This window comes from Delphinapterus leucas, chromosome 4, assembly GCF_059928025.1.
Source record: "Delphinapterus leucas isolate spDelLeu-1000000601 "Yukka" chromosome 4, BTC_Dleu_Yukka2, whole genome shotgun sequence".
Lineage (NCBI taxonomy): Eukaryota > Metazoa > Chordata > Mammalia > Artiodactyla > Monodontidae > Delphinapterus > Delphinapterus leucas.
Window position 1 is genome coordinate 1,334,346 of NC_143132.1, and position 17,921 is coordinate 1,352,266.

The following is a 17,921-nucleotide window of genomic DNA, read 5'->3' on the forward strand; positions in this document are numbered from 1 at the left end:
TTGTCCAAGGATGGAATGTGGGTTTTGTTTGTGTCCCTGGAGAAGGGAACTCAGGGTGCTGGGGGGTTGCACACTGGAGGCTTCTGGACTTCCCAGAGCCCCCGTGGTGGTCTTTCCCGGGCCAGGGGGCTGTAGGGGCCTTGGTCTGGTCTGGTCTGTGGCGAGCGAGCAGGTGTGGAAGCTGGTTTCGGTCTGCATACGGCCCCCCAGTGCCCGCATCAGAGAGTGAAGCCCTGACAGGCAAGGTGGCTGCACTGGCTGGAGTCGCTGGGACCCATCCGTCGGGCGGGCCTGCCGGATCTGCGGCTCAAGTAACCCACCTGTCCAGCCGTGCGGGCCTGGGTCAGTCTTCTGGCTTGCCCTTCCGCAGCCCGCACGCTGACCCTGTGCGCGTCTGCCGCGAGGGGAAGCAGCGGAGCCCAGGCGGAGGCCCGCGCGGCCCGCAGGTGAAGGTGTCTGCGCCCCACGCCGCGTGGCCCCGCCCTCGGCGCCAGCCCCGCCCCGGCCTGTACCCGGCGCGGCCCGCGGGAGGAGACGCCCGCGCAGCCCCGCCCCCGTCTCGGCCCCGCCCACATCCCGGCCCAGTCCACCAGCCCATCAATCCCGCCCCCGCCCCTCGGTCGGGCCCCGCCTCAGCCCCCAGCGGCTCCGCCCGTTCTGCCGCAGCAACGCCCCGACTCGGCATCAAGCAGGACTCATACCCTAGGTGGGCCCCGTGGCGTTGCCGTGGGTACAGACGACGCTCTCCACGAGGGCGGGCTGCACTTCCGGGGCGGGGCACGGCCAACGGAAGTACGTGACCGCCCGGGGCCATGGCGGCGTTCGGCGTCTTCTGCTTGCTCCTCGGGGCGGTGTCCTGGCCGCCGGCCTCGGCCTCGGGCGAGGAGTTCTGGCCAGGCCAGTCGGCAGCCGACATCTTGTCGGGGGCGGCGTCCCGCAGACGGTAAACGTTCTCGGCTGGGCCGGTGGGCAGGGACCCGGCGAACCGGGAGGCGGGGCTCGGAGGGCCGGGAGGCGGAGCGGTGGAGCCTCGCTGTCCCCTCGCCTCTCGGGACCCCTGGCCTGGGGCCGCGAGCCCCCCGGAAGGGCAGGCTGCAGGTCCGCGCAGGCCGGGGGCGCCTGTTACACGATGCGGGCCTTGCCTGGAGTTCGAGGAGCCCCCGAATCAGATGTTCGAATGGGGCGGTTCTTAAGAAAGCCCAGCTTTGTTTACCTGCAGGAGAATATCCGTCCCATCCAGGTGTTGGTTGTTTCATAGACAAGTCTCAGGGATAAGAGACAAGCGTCAGTGCCATTCAGCAGTTACTGAGGGCTTGACCGAAAACAGACTGCTGGGTGCGGGATGTCAAGATGGTAGATAGGCTTCTTCCTGGCAGGCTTGGGGGATTGGAGGCTCAAGCCAGGGATCACAGCATGGCCTCGTTTGCAGTAACGGAGTTGCAGAGAAGGGGGCGGTGAGGACATAGCAGAAGCTGAGGTCTCCTGCCTGGGGCTTGTGTAGAGAAGTCTTGCTTTACATAGGGCAGCCGTTCTCAGAGTGTGTCCAGGGATCCCTGACGTGCCAGGCCATTTTCGTAGAAAGGTCTTTTGCCCACACTCTCTCGAGAGTTTACTGTGGAGATTTACCAGAGACCACCTGGCCTGTGCTACCATAACACAGGGAATGAAGAAGCAGACGAGAGAACCCAGCAATCACCAGACCAAAAAGAGATTTTTGCAGAAATTAAAAACAGTGCCACTCTTGTCCCTCATGAGTTTTGTCTTGAAAAATATACTTATTTTTCATTTGGAAATTTGGAAATACTAATGATAAAGGTAATACGTTTATTTTTTGTTATTTTTAAGGGAATTCATAAATACTTTTCTAAAGTTCTTGCTTTAAATTCTAAATCAGGAATCATCGATAGATTTAACCCACATAAACAGTAGCCTTTAGGGTCCTCGGTCACCGTTAAGAGTGTGCAGGGGTCTGTAGACCAAGAGGTTTGAGAAGCCCTGGAGGGGGAGTGCTCAGATTCTGGCTGCGAGACTCCGCTGGTCTTAGCTGTGCATTATTGCTGGTGGTTAAACGGATGCTGAGATGTCTTCTGCTCCTACTTGCGGGCTCTTTAAGTGACTGGTCCCCTGGAAACGGGTGGGCCGCTTTCTCCACACTACAGACCAGAAGCTACTGACCGTGCCTGGAGTCGGGCGCTAGGCCGTGGACGTGGGGTGTTGGGTTTTCTGTGCGGAGCCCCGGCCCTGAAGAAGCACTCTCCTGCCCTCCCTGCCAGGTATCTTCTGTACGACGTCAACCCCCCGGAGGGCTTCAACCTCCGCAGGGACGTGTACATCCGGGTCGCCTCCCTCCTGAAGACTCTGCTGAAGACTGAGGAGTGGGTGCTGGTACTGCCCCCCTGGGGCCGCCTCTACCACTGGAAGAGCCCCGACATTCGCCAGGTCCGGATTCCCTGGTCCGACTTTTTCGATCTTCCAAGTCTCAGTAGGAATATCCCCGTCATGGAGTACGAACAGTTCATTGCAGGTGAGGCGGGCGGCGGTCCTGTAAGTGGGCCGCGCGGGCGTTGGCCTGGGCGTGAACGTCAGGCCCGGCCGAGCCCTCAGCCAGCTGGGCCGCGTCTCCTCTTGGGCCTTTGCTCTGCCTAGGGGCCCTGCTTCCGTTTCCCCCGCTGCCGGTGATTTTGACCTTTCCATAGTTTTTCTAGGGAAATAGATCTGAAGCATGTGAGCCATGTGTCCCCTTGCCTCTGAGAACCCCGGCCGCCTGGTGAGCTGGAGCTGTGGTTGGGGGGGGCAGGACCACAGGCCTCCCCTGTGCAGGCCAGGCTGTTCTTACCTGAAGGAAAACACGCTGCGTGCGCGGCGTTGGCTGGGTGCTGGAGGAGAAGTGTGACCGCACATCCTGTCTCATGTGGTTCTGGACAGCCTTCTCATTTTAATGTTTTTAAGAGGAAAGGGTTGAAGGTTTCCTAGAATGAAGGTACTTAGAACTCACTGTTGCTTTGTTTAGAAGACATAAACAGTCAGGGACACCTCTGCCCAGATCCCTGGAGCAGCCCGGGAGAGCGAGTCACAGCTCCCGAGTGGCGGTCTTCGCGCTTCTGCTGTGCGAGGGCCTGGCGGCCTGAGCGTCGCTGCTGCCCCCGAGGCCAGGCCCACACGTCCTCCTTGTCAGGTTCTGTTCTCACCACACCGCAGACCCTGTCCCGCGGGGACGTTCTCCGCGTGGGGCTCCGCTGTGGCTGCAGGGCCACCGGACGACCTGCTGCCGTCCGCACTCCTGCTGGGGAGGCAAACCCTGAGGCTGGGGAGCAACCTTCCTGACCAGACTCAGCCCGGGAAGCAGGCTCTGCCTCGTCTGCGCGGGCCCTGGCGCCTCAGCCACGAGGGGTGCTTAGTGACTGCAGACGGCTGTCATCCCTGCCGCTCTGCAGGCCGTGTCCCTCGAGCCGGGCAGTGGGGGTGGAGACCGAGCCCCCGGGTGACACTGTGGAGGTGGCAGACCCGCCTTGACCAGCCCAGGTTTACCGCTGCAGAGGGGACGGGCATGGGGCGTCACACCCGGAAGGCCTCCAGGCCGGCGTCTCAGCCCCGGTGTTGCATCCCCCCCGCCCCGCCGTAGGAGGCCCAGAGCCCGGGCCTCGTGCCCAAGCCAGAGAGAGTGTGGACAAGACACTGGCTCACTCGCTGTGGCTCTCTCGTCAGTGCGCTCCGTCGTTGCACCTGTGAGCACATCTTCATTTGTCGCTGAGTCGTGGCTGGGAGGCTCCAGGTGTGGGAGGAGCAGTGGGTGAGAGGGACACAGGCCGCGGCTCTCCGGGGCCTCCTGTTGGGGGCGGGGGCAGAGCATAAGTAAGTGGCAGGGACATGCAGCGCTCGCGGCAGTGACCAGAGCCTCAGGACGAGAAAGCAGGAAGGGGTGTGGAGTGTGGGGCGGTGGCCTTGGACTGGGAGGGCATCCTTTTTGGGGAGATGCAGTTTGAGTGGCCTCACGGGTCAAGAACGAGCCCCGGAGGGGATGGCCCAGGCGGGGCAGCTATTCAGGGGTCCCGGGGAAGGAGCACACCCCCATGGGCTCCAGGCATCACGGGGGGGCAGCTGCAGGAGAGGAGAGGGGCAGAGCGAGGGCAGCCTGCGGCCATCGTGGGGACTGGCCCCGCCCACAGCGATGTGGGGGTGTGGCTGGAAAGAGAAGGGGGCCCAGGCAAGGCCGGATGCTGTAAGAGGTTGGGGTGCTGAGTGGCCCAGAGGAGATGCTGGCTCCTGGACAGCCCCCCCAGGCAGCCCTCCCGTCCCCTGAGGGACCCCCGTGTCCCGAGGTCACTTGTTCCATCATCTCTGCTTTTATGAGCTTCCTCCAGTCCTGTCTGGGAAGACGGTGGCGTTAAATACAGTACTCCTCTGTATCGCCACAGTGTGTGCTGTGGTCACCGTTACTGTCGGTCCTTGTCTCCTGCAGAGTCCGGCGGGCCCTTCATCGACCAGGTCTATGTCCTGCAAGGTTATGCAGAGGGCTGGAAGGAGGGGGCCTGGGAGGAGAAGATCGACAGCCGGCCCTGCATCGAGCCACCCCTTTACTCGCAGGACAAGCACGAGTATTACAGGTACCACCGCGTTCGGGGACTCAGGCTGGTTTAGAAATACCTGGCTGAGACACACTTACCTTTTCCCGTGTTGTTTAACGCGCTTGAACGTGGTCGTGGTGGTGTTGTCACCCCAGACTGAGCTGCCGTCGGAAGAGCTGCCTGTGGAAGTGCTGCTGTGTCCTCCCCAGCCCCGCCCAAAGCGCTCCCCACGCGGGGACCAGAGTACTCCGGTTCTAGACCTGGAGCAGCTGCGGAGCTCCTGAGAGCACAGCTGCTTTAAGGACAGTTACTGGCAAACCTGGCCCTGGCCCGTAAGCGTTCGCTCCGCCAGGCTGCTTCCGGGCCGCCCCTGCTTCCCTGTCATCGTACCGTCCAGGTTCCTGAAGACAGCTTCCGTGGTCTCATGAGATCACATGAAATTTGTGGTTTCTTTAAAGATTTCCACAAGGCCACTACCTGTGATCACGACCAATAAGTTGTGAAAACTTATTGGTGAACTAAGAGAACTAGCTGAGTTTATCCAGATCAGGCCGTGCGTCCAGACTTCACTTACTGCCCGCGGAAAAAGAACCACACTAACCGGGTGCCGTGGGTCTTGTTTTCCAGAGGATGGTTTTGGGGTTATGAAGAGACGCGGGGTTTAAACGTTTCCTGTCTGTCTGTTCAGGGGTCGGCTTCCATCATCGCCCCTGTGCTCTTGAGAAACACGTCCGCACGGTGAGTGTGTGGTCTCTGGGTGATGGCTGGTGCGAGGGCACGTGTGAGCGTGTCTGTGTGTGCCTGTGCTCCGTCCTGCCGGCTGGCCCGCGGGCGTCGTTGGAGGGTCAGACCTCAGCCACCCCCCACTGCTGCCTCTCGAGCCAGGGGGGCCGGCAGTTAGGCTCCAGGGGAGTCCCCAGGCGGGGCGGCCGTGGCTGTTCTCCTCCCGGTGCTGCTTGGAGCGGCTGTGTTTCTGAGCCTCACGACGGGGGTCTCTGGTCCCACCCCTGGTGGGAAGTGGAGTCGGATTTACACCCGGATCGTGCCCTGGGGCCCTGTCAGGTGGTGGGGCAAGCCGGGGCCTGCTGGATGCAGCAGGGCGTGAGGACGGGCGTAGGGGCAGGGGGCGGGCAGTAAGAGAGGGGCAGGGATGAGGGCCGTGGGGTCGTGAGGCTGCAGCAGGGGGAGGGCCGGGACAAGAGCGGGACCAGCGGGGCCAGGAGGGTTTTGAAGTGACCACTGAGTGACTGGGGCTGGGACGGCAGCCCGGAGCTGGCTTTGGAGGTTCCACATGGGCGAGGAGTGCTTTCCCTCGGGACCACCCCTGAAATCAGGCTCTCTCCCCGGCCTCCTCGAAGCCTGAGCTGTGAGTGGTCAGAGGAACAGCTCAGGCCTCTCCTGGACACACCGCCCTGGTGGCTGCTCCTGGCCTCGTGTGTTGGGAGTGTGTCTGCGTGGCCGGTTCCGCCTGGAAGCAGAAAACCAGCCACACAGGCCCCGCCCGCCTGCCCTGCCACCAGAGGGTCAGCAGGGAGGGCTGGGGTTCCAGGCGAGTGGCAGGGTTTGGTGCGCCAGGCGAGCTCCTCAGGAGGGGCTCGTGCTTGGTTTCTAGGCAGGTGTCCTAGGAGTTCCCTGCAGGTGTGAGTTGCTGGGGACATGGGGACCCTGCGAGGGCCCCTCCTGTTAGCCACCTTCAGTGTCCCTGAGCCTGCGCACGCACAGGGCAGGCCTCCTGTGCTCTCCGGGGCCCGGGAAGGTGCAGACTGTCCCAGCACGGCCCCAGTGTGCCAGAACGCCAGGCCGGCTCCCCCCGGGCCTGTGTCAGCAAAACGCAGGCAGGTCCACGGAGGCAGCAGCCGTCTTCTCTGCTCGGTGGGTCCGAGCTCCTCGTAAGGGATGAGGCTGCTGGGGCCCCGCGTTACTCATCTCACAGCTGTTCGCATTTCAAAAGCAGATCTGGCCGAAGCTTTGGGCTGTGGGACCGTTTCTTCTGAGTCCCATTTGTGGGTAAGGGGAGCTGAGGCCAGGACAGACCTGTGCCCGGAGGCCCCTCTGTTTAAGAGAGACGCAGGGGGCTTGACAGCGGGGAGATGGCGGCGCTGAGACCCACGAGGCTGGACGGGGGTGGGGGGAGCCCCACCATGCAGCAAACTCAAGATGTGGACAGCACTGACCAGAGAGAGAAGATGGATACATTCAGTTACGTTAAAATTAATAAGTCTTGTCCATCGATAGAAAGCGTTAACAAACTGGAAAGACAAGCCACAGAGAGGGGGGCGTTTGTAGGACATCAGTCACGTCAGTCAGTACAGGGCTGGGTCAGATACAGGCAGAGCTGCTAAATAAGGACGAGTGAGGAAAGGGCAGGCGGCCTTGCAGCAAATCAGCACTGTCAGGTGTGCCGCCGAGGAACGCGCTGCTCTCAGACCCCAGGGGAGACGCAGGCCGCCGCCTCCCAGACGTGGCCTGTTTCTGGAGGGTCCTTTCCACGTGTGCTGAGTCTTCAGGGTGCTTGATTCGCTCAGGCAGACCACCTTCCCTGCCCCTCCCTTTGCGAGGAGGGAGTTGAGCCTTCCTTTAAGAAGGGGCTGGCTTTGGCTGGAGAAATACAAACGTGATAAGGAGTTTGTTTCATTAAGGTGATTTTTAAAAATAAGAGTAAACACTGAGTTTTGTTCCTTTGGGGTAGCTATCATATGGCTTTGCCCTTTATCCAATAACATGATGAGTTAAGCCACAGATGTTCTAATACTGAACCGTTTTTGCATTCCTGGTGTGAACTCCATTCGCCACGTGTGTCATCCTTCGAATGTGTTGCTGGGTTCTGTTTGCTAATTTCATGTTTTGTTTACTTGTGGGGTGTTTTGCGTTGAGAGTCACGGTCGAGCTTGGTAGCTCAGCCAGTTCAGCGGCTGGGACAGGAGAGTGTCCGTCAATGTTTAGAGCCACTTAGGAGTCGAAAGCTTCTACAGGCAAGCTGCCTGTGAGAGGCTCAGCAGAGATTTGCCCAGACGCACCCAGGCGACCCAGCAAGGCTTGACCCTCTCAGAGTTCATCCCTGATCATTCCCTGGCCCAGGGCCTCCCACATGACAGTGCTCTCTGGAGCGTGTGAACATAAAAACCTTCTTTTCTTGTTTAAAAATAGGTCCGTGATGTTAGACCGAGCCGAAAACCTCCTTCACGACCACTATGGAGGGAAGGAGTACTGGGACGTGAGTGTTGCATGGCAAGCATCTCTGTACATGTGTTTAGTCTTGGAAAACCCAAGACCCTCAGCAGCTCTTGTTTTCCACCTTGCTGACTAACCTGATGAGGCTGTTAGCAGGCGTGGGGGAGGGCCCGCCAGTGAGTGTTGCCCCTGCCCAAGGAGGTGCTCCAGGGAGCGGGCTGGGGCGTCCCGGGCCCCTCCTGCACTGCATCGGCTGTCCTTTCCTGCTGACGCATTCAGAACCTGGAATTAGAGCTCCGGCTGTGTGTCCTCAGCATTGAAAGGTGGGGCGTTCTGCGCCCCGAGTCCTTGATAGTGGAGTCGGGCTCTGCCCTGAGGGGGAAGCGCTGGCTCTGGGTGCACAGACGGTGACAGGGAGGCAGGTGGGCGAGAGGCTTCTCCCGTCCTCCTGGGGGTGGGGACGTCTTAACCGTCAGGCGTCTGGTTTGGAAAAGAGAGGCGCAGTTCTGCCAACGGGGGGCCCGGTGCAGCAGTTTGGCAAAAGCGTCAGACGTTCCCTGAGAAGAGCCTTTGGCTGCAAGGTGGGGACCCGGGTGAAGTCAGCCTGGCCTGTCGGGGGCTCTGCCGGGCCAAGGAGCCTCCAGGGGCATCAGGGTGGGTGGGCTGCAGGGGACACGGGGCCTGCCCTGCTCGGCTCCCATGCTCCCCCGGGTCCTGGGACCTGTGCAGAAACTGATCTTAGAAGGGCCATTTGTGCGTGGTTGAAGTGAGGTAGAAGCGTTTAGGCAAATTACAGCTTTCTTGAGTTGAAAATGAGCACTGAGCTCCCTCAAGGCAGATACTTTGCAGCCTGGTTTCTCCCCTCCCCGTGGGGATCTGCGCCTGTCTCACCTGGGTTTCCCTGCATCTCTGCACCTTGGCTCTGCCGCCGGTGTGGACGGAGCCCCCGCACGGCGGGCGTGGTCGCTGCCGCGAGGGCCCCCAGGCCTGTTGACTGAGCTGCAGGCTAGTTATTTATGACAGCTGATACTTGAAAGAGAAAAACGCGGTATTTGCTGTCAGAAAAGTGCAGTGGGTATTCTGTAATCTCTGCGCCTAACTCACGATGACGAAGGGCAGCCCCGCGTGTGGCGAGGTCCGCCCCTGCACCGCGTCCTGCCCTGTCCCTGCAGGGCGTCGGTCAGTAATCAGTCCCCAGATGGACCCAGTCAGGCCTCCCAAGTCCCGCCCAGTCGTCACCAGCCTCAGCCTGTCTGGTCTTTCCTCCACCTGGGGAAATGGGTGTCATGCCCCCTCCGCAGCCCCTGACCCCCAGCTCTCAGGGTCTGCCCTGTCTGGGGGTCATGGATGCCTCCTGTGGGCGGGCTGGGCAGGCAGAGGCCCCCAGGTGGGACCCTGCTCCCTGGACTCACGACCTGGGTGCCTCCTGGGCGGGTTGTTGCAGAAGCGCAGAAGTGTCAAAACGTGGACACGGTGGTTCTGTGCCTCATGACAGCACTGTGGTCCCTACCAGCCCTGAAGGGTGGTGACCCCCCTCGGCACCTGTGGGGGGGGAGGGGTGATGGGGGGAGGGGTGATGGGGGGGACCCCGGGGCGGGGGGGGGAGGGGTGACGGGCGGGGACCCCGGGGCGGGGGCTCACGGTCTGTTGCACCTGCAGACCCGGCGCAGCATGGTGTTCGCCAAGCACCTGCGGGCCGTGGGGGACGAGTTCCGGAGCAGGTACCTCAATTCCACGGACGCGGCCGACAGGATCCCCTTCGAGGAGGACTGGACCAAGATGAAGGTAGACCCCACCTCTGTAATCCTTGGCGGGGGGGGCGGGGGGATGCATTTTGTCTCTAGATGCCTCACAACTAATCCCTCCTTTAGGAAAGGGCAGAACGGGAGCACCCTTGTCTGTCACAGGGCTGCCGGGCCCCACTGCCCCAGGTGCCAGAGATGCTGCTCATCAACAGGGAGCCCCCGTCCTTGTGCAGATGTAGGGACGTTAGCCAGTAATCGGTCCTTAGATGGACCCGATCAGGCCCCCCGCGTCCTGCCCGATCGGCACCAGCCTGTCTGGTCCTCCTCCACCAGGTCCAGCTGGGCTCTTCGCTGGGGGGCCCATACCTGGGTGTCCACCTGAGGAGGAAGGACTTCACCTGGGGGCACAGGGAGGACGTGCCCAGCCTGGAGGGGGCCGCGAGGAGGATCCGCAGCCTCATGAAGACCCACCAGCTGGACAGGGTGTTCGTGGCCACGGACGCCGCCAGGAAGGGTACATGGCTCCATCCGCCTGTTCCTCCCACAGTTAATGGGAGGGGGTCGTGTTTCTGTCCCCCTCGCCCCTCCCCCTGTGGTCCTGCAGTGTGAGCGCATGCACACGCATGTCTCCTGCGGCCCCGTCACCTCCCGTGATGCACCTGCAGAGCTGGATGGGCTCCGGAGGCTGCTGCCCGAGATGGTGCGGTTCGAACCCACGTGGGAGGAGCTGGAGCTCTACAAGGACGGGGGCGTCGCCATCGTGGACCAGTGGGTCTGCGCGCACGCCCGGTGAGCAGCTCCTCCCGCCGCGTACACACCTAGCGCGTGTCCGAGGCTGAGTCCTCACGTGCAGACCACCGGCTCTGCCCTCCTTGCCTCACCCGGGGCCTCTCCTCTGCCGCGTCTTGTCTCGGGGGCAGGGCCATCCCCGCTCCGCCCGCCCCTGAGTCCTGGTCCCCAGGTACATCTCGGGCACCCGCGGGGCACCCTGCCCAGTGTCCCGTCCTTGTCATGGGAGGCAAGCTGCCCACAGGGACCTGGGCCCGGGCCTCGGGGGTTCCTCGGGTTCATCTGCCCACCGGCGCTGGGAGAGCAGGGCTGGGGTGAGTCGGGCACTTGGAGTAAAGTGGAAAATCAGAGCAGAGTAGGTGATTTTCCCTCTCCTTCCAGAATCCTCAGACGTGCTGGGTGCAGGGGCGTGTGTGGTTTACCAGGTAGAGGTGTGCCCTGTCCCGTTCCAGGGGACACCTCCTCCAGGCTGAGCAGAGGGCTGAGGGTGGACTCAGCCCCACCAGGGGTGCAGGGAGCAGCCCCAGCCCCGCCCTGTGCTCTGGGCCCTGCCCCTCGGCCCCGAGGTTCTGCTGGTGGGGGGCGGGGGTACGGGGTTCGGGGCTTCGCTCTTCCCCGCCCGCCTTGGGCTCAGGCCCTGCGGTGACGGGAAGCAGACCTCCGGCACGTGTGTTCCAAGATGCCGTCCCTGGAGAGGAGTTTCCTTCTCCGGCTGCGGCTCCGCCCTCAGCGGGAAGGCCTGCGCGGCAGGTTAAGCTTGGCCCTGAGCCCCTGCCCCGAGTAGCCAAGGTCTAGCAGTGGCCTGAGCCTGCCCCCGGTGCGGGACCTGTCACCAGAGCCCCTGCGGTGGCCGCAGCCTGGCCCCTGGGCTCCTGCAGCCCAGGCCGCTTGGTGGCGGTGGGCCACGGGGAGCCCTGGCCGAGGAGACTGGGCTGGGGGGCCGGGCGGGCGCCTGGGGTCGTGGGTGGGCGTGGCTGGCGGGTTTGCTCCGCAGCCCCGGTGACCTCACGTTTCTCAGCAGGTTTTTTATCGGCACCTCGGTCTCCACGTTCTCTTTTCGAATTCACGAGGAGAGAGAGATCCTAGGGTTGGACCCCAAGACGACATACAACCGGTTCTGTGGGGACGAGGAGAAGGCGTGCGAGCAGCCCACGCACTGGAGGATCGCGTACTGAGCCGGCCCGCGGGTGCCCCACACGAGGGCTCGCAGCCGCCCTCAGGACAGGTGTCCCCACCAGGGCAGGGACCCCCCGGCTGGGCAGCAGGCTGTCCCCTCTCCGGTCTCAGGCCCGGGAGCCCTGCGGAGCCACGCTGCGTCTGTCCTGCCTTCCCCAGGCCCACCTGTCTGCCGTGACCCAGCGCCACCGCTTCCCCGGGATGCGGGTTGTTGGCTCCAGATCCGGAACCGTGTGTCCGCGGCCAGCGAGGGCCCCGTGATGCCTCGGAGGTGCCGGGTTGTCCTTGTTGACCTTGGTCTGGAGGGTTTCCCACAGCGTCGGGCAGGCCTGGCGCCTGGGCTGCTCCTATCCTGGGCGGCGGACACAGTGTTGACACTCCCTGTGCCACAGAGCAGGGCCCTTGGTCCTGCCCTTCTCCCCATGTGGGACCCCGTGCCAGCTGGACGGTGGGCGAACCACCACATCACAGGGCCGGTCTGAGGCCTTTGGGGGCCTGTGATGCCCTCGCCCTGTCCGTCCTGCACTGCCTGGGTCAGAGCATCGGCCCCGTCCGTCCCCCACTGCCTGGGTCAGAGCATCGGAACATTCCTTGGCGAGTCCCGGTGCTTTGTGTGCTCACGGGGACAGGGGACCCCCGCCGGTGGTCTGCAGGGTCCGTCCAGCTGTCCAGACTGTCTGGTCTGTGATGGCCACAGCAGTACGAGGGGTGGCCAGATGCTCGTCCTCGGAGCCCCTGTGGTCCCCGCGCGAGGGCAGGGGTGCGGCCGAGAGGAGCGGGATCACTCCAGCCTCGGAAGGCACCTTGGGGACCAGTTGCTGCGGGGCAGAGGCCGGTCTACAGAGCCCTGTGTTGGGACTTTACAGCCGCCACGAGGGAGCTACTGTGAGGGCACTGCTGGGGCCCCACCCCGTCCCCTCCAACTAGGCACCCAACTTCCCACGACACCTGGGGTGACTGGCGACCCCTGCAGAACCCATGAGTCTGGGCTGCAGCCGCCCCGTGTCTCCTTCCTGAGCTCTAGAGAGGCCCTGATCACATGGCGGGGTCCTGTGGTGTCACCGCCGTGCCGGGTGAAACCGCGAGATATTTATTCTTTGTCTGTTTGTACATCAAGTATTAATAAAATACGTTTTCTAGAAACGGTGCTTTTTCCCACCCTGTGTTCTCTTTCGGCCGAGCGCTGGTCCAAGCATCTGGACTCGACCGTTACCTTCCTTTTTAAGAAAAGCTGCATTGTCGTCGTCTGTGTGTACGGGTGTGAGCATCGTGGAGGCACCGGCCTGGCACAGCCTGCCCCTCCAGCTCTTCGTTCTTTGCACGTTGGCCGCCAGGCTTGTTTGGAAAGAGCCCGCGGTTCTACAGGTTTGAGAACTGCTGTCGTCTAGGTGCCGAGGGGGCAGCAGTAGAGCCTCCCTGGGGGCTACATCCTGCTGGGAAAGACCAGCCAGCGAAAGCCCACCCTAGAGGGCAGGGCGCGCGGCGGGAAGGCAGGGAGCTCCGGGAGGGGGTGCGGGCCACGCCGCGGAGGGGGCAGGGGTGAGCCTCAAGGGGCAGTGAGGGTAGGGGCCACTGGGGGTCTGCGGAGAAGCGGGGGACAGCCTGGAAGCTGGGCTCCAGGTGACGCTGTCAGGGCCGCCGGACGCGGGGCGGGTGGTCGGGAGGTGGCGTCTCAGCTGCTGGAAGGACGTGGCCCGGGGCCTGTGGTCTTGGCCGCGTGAAAGGGCTGAGGGGGAGGGGCCGCAGGTGGGGACCGTGACTGCGGACAGGGCCGGAGGAGGAGGAGGCATCCGGGCATCGCCGGGCATCGCACCCCTGCCCTGACGGGGAGACATGGGAGGAGCCGCGGCCTCGTGGGCCTCCCTGGCCCCAGGCCTCCCCGCGCTCTCAGCTCTGCCGTGTCTGACGGGGTGCCGGGCAGGCCGCAGGAGGGCCATCGTCAGAGCCTGTCTGGAGCGTGTCATGCCATCGTTGGAATTTCAGAAACACATGGAGGGTGAAGGAAGGTGAGCCGGGGGGTGTGGGGTGGGGTTTCTGTCCGCCTCAGTGGGGGCACGCATGGCGAGTGTCCTCCAGAGGCACCCCCCAGGACGGCAGCCGCCCTCTGCAGGCCGGGGGTCCCGGACGCGGGACCGCCTCCCTACGTCTGGGGCCGCCCCACCCTGCACCCTGATTTAGTGCCCGACTCTGAGGTCACAGGGTCAGCGCTGCACCGGGGCTTATAAATAAACCGCCTGGTCACAGAGGGCGTCCCTGCGTCACTGGGCTGGACAGTCCTGCTAGATCAGGGCATCAGGTCCTGCAGACAGCGGGGGAGCCTTGCCACTGCGGCTCCCTGGGGACCCCAGCTGTGCGGGGCCGGTTCCCCTGCACCGCGGGCCAGGCTCCGGGCTCTGAGGGGAGTCACTGCGAGGTGGCACCTTTGTCCCCATCCCTGGGCGAGGAGTGTGTCGTGGGAGAGTGTTTTCTTACGATGACCAGTCTGCTGCTTTCAAAGCCCAGGGGCCTCCAGAGACCCCATTTCAGCAGATAACCCTCCCTGTGAGCTGAAGGAGAACGGAAATCACCCCTCTGTGAAATGATGACTCTTAAAATTGTCTTTTGCTTCCTGTGGGCAGCAGGCTCTCGTCGGGTGGGTTTGTTGTAAGTCCAGCTGTCAGGGGGTCAGGGTGGTGGTTCTCCGCTTGCAGGACAGCCTGGACAGGGACGGGAACATGGATGGGGAAAGGCAAACCTGGCTGACCTTGAGCCAGAAGGACCACGCAGGCCCTGCGTCTCGGCCAGGCCCTCCCAGGACGGAGGGTGGTGGAGTAGACGCGGACAGCCTGCAGCCTGGGGGCCTGGCCTTCCAGCACACGGCCCTTCACCCATCCAGTTTGGGGGCGCCGTCACGATGCAGTCTAGGTTAGGAAAGCGGTCACAGAACATTGCCAGCTTCACCTGGGGACTGATTCTCTGGGGGGGGGTGCTGTCATCCTGCTTTTCTACTTCACAGAGGGGTCACTGATGTAAGACCACCCACGTGATCCCGAGGTGCCCCCTGCGCCGCAGGCAGACCCCTCACTCACCCCGTGGGCACTGAATCCCCCCAACCCCCAGCCCCAGGGCTGGGTGTCCTGATGGAGTCGGGAGAGTGGGCGCTGGGGAGGCCTCTGCTCGAGGGCGGACCAGGGCCTTAGGTGATGGTCAGGGAGTGCGTCCAGCGCGCAGGGCCAGCCAGTGCCTGGCCTGGCGGGAGAGCCTTGGAGGAGGGCGGCAGTGCTAGGCCTGGAGTTTGGAGGGGCACCCGCCTAGCTTGTTGGAGAAGCAGGGGCAGGTCCCAGCCCAACGTGGTGGGAGCCCCAAGGTCTCGGAGCCCCGAGGCCATCAGCAAAGATTCCTGCTGTGGAGTGGGCTCGGGTGGCTGTGTGTGGGTGGGGGCAGGAAGGACCCCCTGCACGGGCCGGGCCAAGCTGGGTGCCCCAAGACAGACCTTTGCAGGTGGAGGGCGAGGGAGACCCAGGTGCCAGAGGTGCCTGGTCAGAACGTGGGGAGGAGCAGCTGGGAGATGACCAGGGCTGACGGCCGCCCTGCGCTCTCCAGCCCACGGCCGCCTCTCCTGCCGGGACTTGCGGGCTGCCACACGGTGGGGAGGGGCCTCAGCAAAACCCCTCCCAGCTCTCCTCTGGACCCCTCAGGCCTGTTCCAGCTGACGTCTGACAAACCCACTCATAACTCATCGTTAACCTTTTAAAAACAAAGGGGAAGTGTCGAACCCGGACGCTTGCACTTTCAGGGGTTCGTCTCCTCATCTGTAGAGAAGGTCAGGGAGGCAGGCGCGTGGGCAGGAGACAGCGGCTGGTGCTCTAAAATTGTTCCCCTGACCTCGAAGGCAGGCGGCAGCTCAACCAAGCAGCAAGGCCCGGCCTGAGAGACAAATATTCACGTCCCTCCCCGCCTGCCTGTCATCTCTGTGATTAAGCCAGGTCCTTGTTCAGTGAGGCGATGACACAGCCAATTAACTCTTGCAACACCATCACCAGTGCTCAGAGAAACCCAGGACAGTCACTTGGTCCTTTCCAACCAAGCAAGGAAGGTAAGGGACTGGAAAACTCAAAGATGTTATTTAAAGACTGACTTCCAGAGCAGATTGGCTCAAGATGGTGGAGTAGAAGGACGTGCACTCACTCCCTCTTGCGAGAGCACCAGAATCACAACTGCTGAACAATCACCAACAGGAAGACACTGGAACTCACCAAAAAAGAGACCCCACCTCCAAAGACCAAGGAGAAGCCACAATGAGATGGTAGGAGAAGCCACAATGAGATGGTAGGAGGGGCGCAATCACAATAAAATCAAATCCCATAACCACTGGGTGGGCGACTCACAGACTGGAGAACACTTATACCACAGAAGTCCACCCACTGGAGTGAAGGTTCTGAGTCCCATGTCAGGCTTCCCAAGCTGGGGGTCCGGCAATGAGAGGAAGAATTCCCAGAGAATCAGACGTTGAAGGCTAGCGGGATTTGATTACAGGACTTCGACAGGACTGGGGGAAACAGAGACTCCACTCTTGGAGGGCACACACAAAGTAGTGTGCGTATCAGGACCCAGGGGGAAGGAGCAGTGACCCCATGGGAGACTGAACCAGGCCTACCTGCTAGTGTTGGAGGGTCTCCTGCAGAGGTGGGGGGTGGCTGTGGCTCACCGTGAGGACAAGGACACTGGCAGCAGAAGTTCTGGGAAGTACTCCTTGGCGTGAGCCCTCCCAGAGTCCATTAGCCCCACCAAAGAACCCGAGTAGGCTCCAGTGTTGGGTCACCTCAGGCCAAACAACCAACAGGGAGGGAACCCAGTCCCACCCATCAGCAGACAAGCGGATTAAAGTTTTACTGAGCTCTGCCCACCAGAGCAACAGCCAGCTCTACCCACCACCAGTCCCTCCCATCAGGAACCTTGCACAAGCCTCTTAGATAGCCTCATCCACCAGAGGGCAGACAGCAGAAGCAAGAAGAACTACAATCCTGCAGCCTGTGGAACTAAAACCACGTTCACAGGAAGATAGATGAGATGAAAAGGCAGAGGGCTATGTACCAGATGAAGGAACAAGATAAAACCCCAGAAAAACAACTAAATGAAGTGGAGACAGGCAACCTTCCAGAAAAAGAATTCAGAATAATGATGGTGAAGATGATCCAGGACCTCGGAAAACGAATGGAGGCAAAGATCGAGAAGATGGAAGAAATGTTTAACAAAGACCTAGAAGAATTAAAGAACAAACAAACAGAGATGAACAATACAATAACTGAAATGAAAAATACACTAGAAGGAATCAATAGCAGAATAACTGAGGCAGGAGAACAGATAAGTGACCTGGAAGACAGAATGGTGGAACTCACTGCTGTGGAACAGAATAAAGAAAAAAGAATGAAAAGAAATGAAGGCAGCCTAAGAGACCTCTGGGACAACATTAAACGCAACAGCATTCACATTATATGGGTCCCAGAAGAGAGAGAAAGGACCCGAGAAAATATTCGAAGAGATTATAGTTGAAAACTTCCCTAACATGGGAAAGGAAACAGCCACCCAAGTCCATGAAGCGCAGAGAGTCCCATACAGGATAAACCCAAGGAGAAACACGCCGAGACACAAAGTAATCAAATTGGCCAAAATTAAAGACAAAGAAAAATTATTGAAAGCAGCAAGGGAAAGACGACAAATAACATACAAGGGAACTCCCATAAGGTTAACAGCTGATTTCTCGGCAGAAACTCTACAAGCCAGAAGGGAGTGGCATGACATATTTAAGGTGACGAAAGGGAAGAACCTACAACCAAGATTACTATACCCGGCAAGGATCTCATTCAGATTCGATGGAGAAATCAAAAGCTTTGCAGACAAGCAAAAGCTAAGAGAATTGAGCACCACTAAACCAGCTCTACAGCAAATGCTAAAGGAACTTCTCTAAGTGGGAAACACAAGAGAAGAAAAGGACCTACAAAAACAAACCCAAAAGAATTAAGGAAATGGTAATAGGAACACATATATCGATAATTACCTTAAACCTGAATGGATTAAATGCTCCAACCAAAAGACACAGACTGGCTGAATGGATACAAAAACAAGACCCATATATATGCTGTCTACAAGAGACCCACTTCAGACCTAGGGATATGTACAGACTGAAAGTGAGGGGATGGAAAAAGATATTCCATGCAAATGGAAATCAAAAGAAAGCTGGAGTAGCAATTCTCATATCAGATAAAATGGACTTTAAAATGAAGAATGTTACAAGAGACAAGGAAGGATACTACATAATGACCAAGGGATCAATCCAAGAAGAAGATATAACAATTATAAATATATATGCACCCAACAGAGGAGCACCTCAATACATAAGGCAACTGCTAACAGCTCTAAAAGAGGAAATCGACAGTAACACAATAATAATGGGGGACTTTAACACCCCACTAACACCAATGGACAGATCATCCAA

At 60.6% G+C, this 17,921-nt stretch overlaps 1 protein-coding gene across 1 annotated transcript; it reads left to right on the plus strand.

Moving 5' to 3' along the window:
- Positions 1–765: 765 nt before the first annotated feature.
- Positions 766–11,945, plus strand: POFUT2 (protein O-fucosyltransferase 2). Its single transcript, XM_022596906.2, has 9 exons — positions 766–943; positions 2,274–2,524; positions 4,460–4,604; positions 5,193–5,303; positions 7,713–7,779; positions 9,396–9,521; positions 9,815–9,995; positions 10,147–10,270; positions 11,292–11,945. The coding sequence occupies exons 1-9, from the start codon at positions 813–815 to the stop codon at positions 11,443–11,445; spliced, it is 1,290 nt and encodes a 429-aa protein (XP_022452614.2). The 5' UTR covers positions 766–812; the 3' UTR covers positions 11,446–11,945.
- Positions 11,946–17,921: the final 5,976 nt, after the last annotated feature.

Coding starts and splice junctions, on each gene's coding strand:
- POFUT2 (XM_022596906.2), top strand. CDS start 813: ATGGCGGCGTTCGGCGTCTTCTGCTTGCTCCTCGGGGCGGTGTCCTGG. Junction 5,304..7,712: donor TTGAGAAACACGTCCGCACG/GTGAGTGTGTGG, acceptor GTTTAAAAATAG/GTCCGTGATGTTAGACCGAG. Junction 7,780..9,395: donor GAGGGAAGGAGTACTGGGAC/GTGAGTGTTGCA, acceptor TTGCACCTGCAG/ACCCGGCGCAGCATGGTGTT.